The sequence below is a fragment of the Nymphaea colorata genome, unplaced genomic scaffold, assembly GCF_008831285.2.
Source record: "Nymphaea colorata isolate Beijing-Zhang1983 unplaced genomic scaffold, ASM883128v2 scaffold0309, whole genome shotgun sequence".
In the NCBI taxonomy this organism is placed as follows: domain Eukaryota; kingdom Viridiplantae; phylum Streptophyta; class Magnoliopsida; order Nymphaeales; family Nymphaeaceae; genus Nymphaea; species Nymphaea colorata.
The window spans coordinates 9,747-18,957 of record NW_022204815.1 but is presented as its reverse complement, the minus strand read 5'-3'; the positions used below and the strand labels follow the sequence as shown (position 1 = coordinate 18,957).

The 9,211-nt window shown below is 39.1% G+C and overlaps 1 protein-coding gene and 1 long non-coding RNA gene across 2 annotated transcripts; one reads left to right on the top strand and one right to left on the bottom strand.

Moving 5' to 3' along the window:
* The first annotated feature begins 561 nt into the window (after positions 1–561).
* On the top strand, positions 562–2,183 carry LOC116244781 (uncharacterized). Its single transcript, XR_007572215.1, has 2 exons — positions 562–696; positions 810–2,183. It is a non-coding gene; the product is annotated as an uncharacterized LOC116244781 (long non-coding RNA).
* Positions 2,184–6,612: 4,429 nt separating this feature from the next.
* On the bottom strand, positions 6,613–8,260 carry LOC116244780 (glycerol-3-phosphate acyltransferase 1-like). Its single transcript, XM_031616651.2, is given in 3 exon segments — positions 6,613–7,549; positions 7,551–7,996; positions 7,999–8,260. Coding segments are annotated over 3 exon segments (690 nt in total). The 5' UTR covers positions 8,138–8,260; the 3' UTR covers positions 6,613–7,444.
* Between the last annotated feature and the right edge of the window lie 951 nt (positions 8,261–9,211).

Sequence of the window (9,211 nt, the reverse complement as noted above, 5' to 3'; positions counted from 1 at the left end):
AACCCAGATTTTTTAATAAACAGCATATCTTCGAGTCCGAAGTAGGTCAAACAATACACATTAACATTAGAATGGGCTAACCATCTGGGCTCCAAAATAAACGTTATCATTTCTCAGATACAACAGACATTAATTAAGACTAATTAAGTTCCAGCTCCATGTACTTTTCTTTTGGACAGTAAAATGATGGAAAGAGTGAGATTATCACGCCTAGCTAAGTTCACTTTTGACATTTTAATGGACTCATTGCTCGTATAAAACACTATCCGTCTCCAAAGGAATCATATTTTCAGATGTGTCAGTTTGAATCTCCTTGTCTTCTATATCTCATGTTACATATTCTTCGGTGTTGTTCAATTCACATAATTATTTTTTTCAAATTAAGGCCTTGTTGATGCACAGGAAAAACCCTATGCATTGGTTGAAAACTGTACAGGCAAGTGAACTTTCACCCGTTCACCTCACGACAAATCAAATGCCCTGAAATTTCACCTGAAAAATTTGTACGATCGGGTGAAATTTCACACGGAAAACGTCAGACCTATTGAGGTCGGACTTTTTCGCGGAGACAAAATTGAGAGCCCTAACGGTTCTCAATTTTTCCCCTCTTACTCCCATCGACGCCCTTCTTCCCCTCTATCACTGCGTCTCCTCCTCCCTCGCACTCGATTGTTCCTCTCCTCTCTTGCTGCACAGGTCCTCTCCTCTCTCCTCTCTCGCTGCATCTCCTCCTCTTTCACTGCGTCTCCCTCTGTCACTGCGTCTCCTTCTCTCTCGCTCTCTTGTTCCTCACCTTTGCTGCTGCACAGGTCTCTCCTCTCTCGCTGCGTCTCCTCCTCTATCGCTGCGTCTCCTCCTCTCTTGCTCTCTTGTTCGTTACCTCTCTCGTTGCACAGGTCTCTCCTGTCAAACCCAACGTCGCCTGCTTGCAGCCCCAGGTGAGCCCTATGCGTCTCTTTGTCGCTCTCTCACATGCTTGTTTTGTGAAAATTCATCTTTCCTTTTTTCTGTTTTTCATACGCAGGCCTTCAATACCAACAAGAGATTTGGTCATATCCCTCTTGGCTGCTCCTTTATTCAAGTATGCCTCTCACAACAGGAAATTTACCCTCCTCTTGCTTTTAATTTCTGTTTCCTTTCCGTATGATGGTTTTTTTTATCTAAGTACAGATTGTTTGGCTTCAAGTTACTCGTGTTTTCCGTCTCTCTTTGTCTCTGTAGCTATGTTTTTGATGGTTCACTATTGTCAAAAGGCGCCCACTCCAAAGTAGCTAATAAACCTGAATTTCCCTGCATCCCTGTACTTCTTGACATATGATTTTGCATGATCTCAAATTTTCTGTTGCAGAACAAGAGACTGATTATCATTTTACTTCATTCTGTATATGAAATTGTGAATTTGGATATCATCATTGTAGTTCTGAGTCATCCAATAAGATTTGAGGCTCTGTTAGCTGTTACTGTCATTTGGGTTCTAGTTGTCTAGGTTTGGTTAAACGAGGAACCAATTTTTTTTGTTCTTGTGGTGGCAAGCCTTTGAGTATGTTACAAGTTGCAACTCTCTGACTTAAGTAAAATTTATACTTGCTGGAAATGTTTCTCCTATCAGATCATGTTGCTCTAGATCCCAAAGAAAACGGGAAGAAAACAAAAGGAATGTAAGTCTTCCCTTTGATTCATCTGGAATTTAGTTTTGCTCATAACATTCCTATGAGGCTTTCTCCGGAACGAAGTTTAAACTCTGACAAATTGACCTTGATTTCCCTTTTTTCCCATTTAATAGACAGTTTATCAAATTGTGGAGCATCATGCATTTTGAGATCATCTCTTCTGGTGTCCCCACAAGGATTGCTGCTGAGCTTCATTATGGCCTTTGCTTGTTTCTCTTTCTAATTTGGAAATCCAGTTATCCATGTATAGCCCATCAATGTGATCTTGATTCATAGGATGGATATCTTATGAACCTGTGAGCTTCCTTGTGTAGCTGTTCAATGGATTGCTCGAGGACTGTAGATAGATGCTGACTCCATCAATCCCACACTCCAATTAGAAGCTGTGGTTGTCTTTTAGGGGGACAAGTTTGTTTCCAGTTTGATTACCAATTGATTGCAGAGATTTTTGTAAAACCAAACTCTGAGAAGTGATGCCTTTTTAAAGGAAAAAGAAAAACACTAATTACATAACTGGTATTCATAGAACAACATGTTAGCAATGTTATCTGATTGTATACATTTCACAAATGTTAAGAACTGTCCAAATATGAGCATGCAAGATTACCAACACATTTCAAGAACTGATGCTTAAATTTCATGGGATTGTTGTTGATTTCATGTTATGTTGAAAAGTATTGATTACGAGTCTCAGTCAATTGATGGAATGCCCTTTGATAGTCACAGAGGTTAGCAAATTCTGGTCTTTGACTCTGCCATTTAGGGATCTCAACAGATCCGATATCTGACCGAAACATTTAAAAAAATCAGATATGATAGAACATCCCAATAAAAAATCAGATTGGATATGAATTTAAAAGATGATATCTAATCGAATTTGGATTTGGTTTTAAATAATTATCTGTTTGGATAACACTTTTCTTAATATGATATTCGAATCAGAATCCGAAGTCGCCCATCAGTCTTAATCCTATGGAATCCGAATCAGAAACTATAAATTCGAATCCAACGTCTTTTGAAATTATGGGTTGATGGGTTTTGAACCTGGAACTTAACACGTTTTGGGCTGTTTTGGCAAAAGCTGTAAACAAGGGAACCAACTTAAATTATTGACAATACAATAACATAAAATCTATACAAAGAATTAAACTTTTAAGATTTATCATTCTTCCATAAACCACCCTCCTTGACCCACGTCAATTATCACTCAGTAGCTGGAAAATGAAGGTTCATAGCCATATTTTCTTTCACGTGGACCCTAACCCATAATAAATTTGAATCTTATTTTAAGTATATAAGGCCGTAATAAATTATGACATTTGTTAAGTAAATTTCAACTTAAAATGAAGAAATAAGGTCATATAAATATAATAGTAAAAAACTTAATGAAAATAAAAGACTAGTATTTTCGAAACAAAAATAGTGTAGGATTAATATATTAAGAAGTTGAACTTGGTTTATAAGAATAATGATCCATGATTACTATTTGAGGCTATAATTTTTTTTAATATGTATTTCTTGTAATTTAGACTCAAAATACATGCTTGAGACAATTTCTTTTGTTATCCAAACAAAATTTTAAATTAAAACAGAAAAACATACTTTCAAAAGATAAATTAACGCAATCAATTAAACAAAAATTCCTTTATTGAAGTGTTTTTTTAACTAACATTGAAATATATACATTTAAAATCAAATTTTTTTAAAATAATAAAAAATTATTTATTGAATTAACAAAATGATTGGATCAAAACAAACATGGATCTACATGGTTACATGTGAAAATCCAATATCTTTATTGGACTTGCTACCAAATGAATTGGATGCTTAAAAAACAAAATTCAGACCAAAATTTAATCTACTATTTCTTATTTGATCTAGATTGGTAGTCCTTAAATGAATCTGGGTCATCAGTCAATGGGATTCAGCCATTCAGATCTTATCTACCGAAACTTATTCGATTTCATTTGATTGGTGCAATTCAATTTGAGTTCTAATCCACTCTCGAGTAAAAAAGCCATGTTCAATTCTAGAGCCAATCTTAATGCTCTATGCCAAGTCCTAAGTATGAATCAAGGTTTTCGATGGATGCATGTATGAGTCTAAACATTACAGAGATAAATGACAATATGATGCGTAATGCTTCATCAGATCTCAGGTAGTAACTCAATAAGGCTCATAATTGAACCTAAACCACGTGGCCAAGCTGGACCAAACAATCTAGAATCGAAAATTATAAATTCCTAAATTCATAATCAAAATATTCGACCTAACCATTATAGCGAACATATTTAGGTGATGAGAAGATGATTATTTTCCAGATTTGATTTAGATTTCAAAAATGACATATGTTGACAATGCAATTCTAGTTGAGCGACACCAAATAGATGCAAGTTAATGAGCGGCTTATTGAAAAAAAAAATGTTTATTTCTTATTGTTGAAGAAAAGGTCAACAGCCATAGCATATAAAGTAATGAACTGGGATATGGAAACCTAAACAAATTAAAGTCTATTTAAACTGTATGGCTTTTCAACTTCCTGCTTCCTTTTTTAGGGTTTTTCTATGGTATCATAACCTTTTTAAAAATATACTCCGTAGAAAGGCTGCGGGAATTTTCCCAGAATATTATTGACAAGAAATAGTTATATACGGTGACAAAAATGGGAGCCTTTAAGGCTGTCTTTCTCTGGGTATAAACTATTGTCACAAAAAACACCGTTTTTTTTAAAAAACACGTATTTAAAGCCAAAAATAGTTCTGCCGTATAATACCCGTACTATTCTCGTTTTTTTTTAAAACGTCAAAAAACAAAAAATGCGTATAATACCCGTTTAATACCCGTATTATACGTTATTTTCTTGTTTTTTGCCGTTATTTTCACGTTTTTTGCCGTTTTTTTATTAGTTATTATTTTTTATAATTTTTAAGATGTATTAAATGTTTAATTTTTTAAAAAAATTGCTGAACTTTTCTTGTTTTATTCTCGATATATAAAACTTTACCGTATTATACCCGTTTTTTTCTCGCCGTTTAATAACCATCCCCGTTTTTTGTGACAATGGGTCACTATAAACACAGAAAATGCTCCTGACCCTATCCGTGACCTTTCCATTCAGAAAAAAGATCTCTATCATTAGATAGAGTAAGTAGATGAATAACTTCAGCAGCTGGAGGGGAGCTCCCAAGTGCACACATTCGGTTGCAGGGCCAGATCTGCTGTAGAATGAAAACAAAAGGTCTAAATCCATTAATAGCACCATCAAGATGATTCATCCACTTGACATGATTGCACTGAACAAGAATTGCTCCATCTATCGAAGAATTTCTGCCATACATCGGTAGAGGGCCCAATTAAGGGCAGCTTCTACCTAGCTACCCCATAGATTGGGGTACCATCTTTATATCTAACAGTGCTGGGGAATCCAGTGGAACTATGCACACAGGTGACAACCATATGGATGCATAGAGTCCGGCCAAAACCAACATCCAGGAATAACCCCATGTTGGAGCCGGTCCAGCAAAACCCCGTTTATCTTTACTCAGCCAGCCGCTTCCAAGACAGAAATGTTCCTGACAAGTTGACTCCTTAGAATCCAGAAAGGCCTCTCGAGTCTCTTCCTTCATGCTTCGCACAAATAAGCCGCACAAGAAGGTGGTAGCAGTTCTTCCAACATTTCAATAACCATTTCGCTCTAAACCTGCGCTGGTGCCACTACCACGAACTCGAGGGACCCCTAAACTTCCCAGTAGTATAGTCCATAATCCTGCGATAAATGTTGCCCATGAAGAAGAGATGCTTCTTGTCCTCGATAGCATTTAGGTAGAGACAGCCAAATTGAGGCCCAATCTTTGAGCCCTGCAATCAAGAGGCAGCTTTCCCTCGCATCCCGTATAAAGAGCCCAGCTAGCTCTTGGCAGATCAGAAGCCGGCCAAATACGCTCCCGCCATTTATCAGCTACCGCATTGGCCCTTATACCTTCGAATAATGCTCTTACGGTCCACAGTCCAGACCCGAATATCCCCCACTTGGTGATCAAGGGTCGGAAGAGTAACATTCATGCTCAAATGACTACAAAAATGTTGAATGCCACTCCATCTCTGAAAAGCATGTCATAGATTGAGATGGATTTGGTGGCTTCAATGAGTGGGTATTTCTCACCAGGAAACAGACCTAAGAGCCAGAGGGGGGAAACCAGGGCACGCATCAAGCCAGAAGTTCGCATGCATACCATTGTGAACTTCTCATTTGATAAGAGATCTGATGCTTTTCCATGCTGCAAAAGTGTGACGCCACGTAGGGGAATGGTTGTTGAAAATTGATCCAGCACAACATTCACCCCAAAATGAAGTTGGCACAAGCTCGTTCAATCTTACGCAACACTGAGGGCGCGATCCAAAAGATAAGCCCCCAGTATTGGGGAATAGGGCTAAGGACGTAATCAGACCAAAATGACATGCCAGCATGAGATAACATCTTTTGCCTCCAACATGATAAACGTTTCCCCACTTTAACAAGCAAAGGGGAGCAGATGCTTTCAAGGAGATGACCAGTGAGCAACGGCATGCCCAGGTAGGTAAAATGCTGCATCTGGTAGGACCAACCAAAGGTGGTTGTCATAGCATGGATTCTTGAAGAAGAAAGATTAAACCCAGTGAAATTGATGATCGAACCTGAGCAGTTCTGAAAGTTAACGAGACAGCATTGCAAATTCCTTATACTTCGCTTGTTAATAAACACAAAAAGCAAAATAATATAGTAGCCCTTCCTGTTTCTCTTCTTCACCTCCGTCGCCCGAGCCTTTCTGTTTCTCTCCCCCATCTCTTCTTCTCCTTCGTCGTCTACACGGATTCTATTCGTTTCCTCTTGCTGCAGCTCATCAACGGGCGTCTTCGAGCAGCTCCTCAGTAGGGCATTTTCCAGCGGCTCCTGGGCGGTGGCTTGCGATGGTGATAGTCAATCTCTCTCTCTCTCTCTCTCTCTCTCTCTCTCTCTCTTTCTGCTCGTTTTTTCTGCCCCCTGTCTCTCCCTCGGCCAATTTTCAGCACGCATTTCCGGTGGCGGCAGAGGGGTTTTATGGTGTTCTTCTTCTTCGTGAACCGACGCAGCATCTCCTACAAGCGTTGCATGTTTTCCCTCTTTTCCTTCCCTCTTTGGCGTCTTCTTTGTCCTCTCTGGTTCAAGGGTTTTCTTTGAAGAGGGATGCAGATTTGTTTGAAAGGGGATACCGAATGAGGCATGGTTGGAGAAAAAAAAAAAAGTTATTTCCAGCATGGTTAGGATGAAACATGTTTCTTTTGCTTTCAAGGAGGGTCATGAGTAGGTTCGGTCAGCTTTTGGGGGTCTTAAATATAAGTCTGTCCTTTTGTTATTGTGATTCTGAAGGCTTATTGTGCATTACACGCAATCAGTCTTTCAAATTTCTGCAGGTTTACAAAGTATTGCAGAAGGTTTACTGAAAGAACTGAGAATCTGCTGTTAATCTCTTGTTTTCCTTTGGGATTATTTGCAACAAATTTTTAATTTTTACTGGTTCTTACATATCTGCGTCACATGCCAATACTTGGGCCATAATATAACTGCTGCACTAGGCTCTTGTCACTTTATGTGACATCACATCATTCAGTTGTGATAGGTTTAGTGTTGATAACATGGGATCCTCTGTATGGCTACTTCAACGAGGGTAAAGGATACTGTGAAAGAATACCTATTGATGAGATTCAAGTGTCAAGAGCTATATTTTTGAGTTTGAACTTTGGATCAGCTTAATATTCTAATGAGCAGTAAGTGTAGATGTTGGTAATCTAGTCAGCAACCCCAATATCTCCACTTCATACACAGGAGAAGGGTTCATCATGAAGAACAATGGGTCCAAAACACTTGAACCCACTGGCTGTTGTGCCATAGAACATGCTCACAGATGTGTTCATGGCCAAAGGGACTATGTCATCAGCCAGTTCTGCAAACAGTGAGCTGAATCTCAAGAGGTAGGTCTCTCTGCATGTGGTGCCCTCTGGGCACACCACCAAGTCCCCTTCCTTCAGCAGCCTGTTCATGGTCTCTGCATCTCTCTCTCTGTTTCTTGTTAGCCTCACTGTTTTGATAGGGGAGAGGATCTCAGAGGTTCTACTCACGCTGTAGGTCACTGCTGACAGTGGTTTTTGAAATGCACTGCTGAGGATCACAGGGTCCAGCAGAGTCCTGTGTGAGCAGACATAGAGAACACCCTTTTAGGCGTTTCTGTCTACTCTGTCAAGCCCCTTGACTCTTATCTGCACACCATCCATGGCTGCTATTGCTCTAGCAAACTTCATGGGGAGAGAGATCCGATTACGATTCTGAAGATGGCTAGCGGGAAGGCAAAAGGAATCCATAGAAACATAGTCAAGGAGGCCATTGGAGTAGGCAAAAAGGCCAGTCTGCCATCATGGATGACCAGGGGCTTGGGATACTTCTCTCTTGCCATGATTGAAGAAGGCAAGCCATTCTTCTCATCTTGCCTGTACAGTAATAATCAGAGGGCATACTAAATTCAAGTTAGGAAAAGGTAAAAGCCAAATTGGTCAACAATGTATTTCTGAAAACAATGAACTAGAGGCATTTTCATCATCAGTTATCAATGTCTACCTATGTCACCTGAGTGCGGGGTGCGGGTGCCGGCGCGGCACATCTCAAAAAATTTAGGTGCGGCGGTGCGGGAAGAGTATTTTATTATTATTATTATTAATTTATTATTTATTATTATTATTATTATTATTATCTTCTTTCATGGTTTTACCTTCAAAGTTCAAAATAAAAATTTCAAATATAACAAATTTAAAATTAGATAGTCTGAATAGCACTTTCAGTCATAAATGGACAAATGCACATGCACAACACAATTACACAAGTACACATTAATTTACACAACCTGATTCATATACAAAAATCAAAATTAATTCAGTTAGTCTCCACCCAGTAGTTTTGAAAGTTTGAAGACCAAGAAAAAAAGCATTCCAATAAAATCAAGCTGATGTTAAGTAGCTAAAATCAGTTTCATTATTAGGGAAAACTAAAAGAACATACAAGTTCGCCATTTATTTTATATTGTATAATAAATGACAACTAAAAGTAGTTTAAAATTCAGTAACAGGACATCGACAAAATTTTCTAACATATATTGCAAAGCACATTTAGGAGGAGCGAGGAAGACGCATGCGAGAGACACGGGGAGAGGTCGATGCGGGTGGTTGATTTTGTTAAAAATTAAAAAAAACCCAAAAAATTGGACGAAAATAGACCGACTCGCATTTGACCGCACCTGACTCGGGTCAAACGCGAGTCGGGTGCGAGTCGGAAAAGAACAATTTTAGTCGGGTGCGGTCAGCCGCACCCGACTCTTGTTTGACTGTTTTGGGTGCGCACCGGAGGCGCACCAGCACCCGCACCCGCACCGCGTCGACACGGGTGCGAGGCCAAACAGGGCGCACCCTGGTGACTTAGATGTCTACTAGGAATTCTGATTCTTGCCATCTCTGCTGATTTTGTTTTTGAACAATGT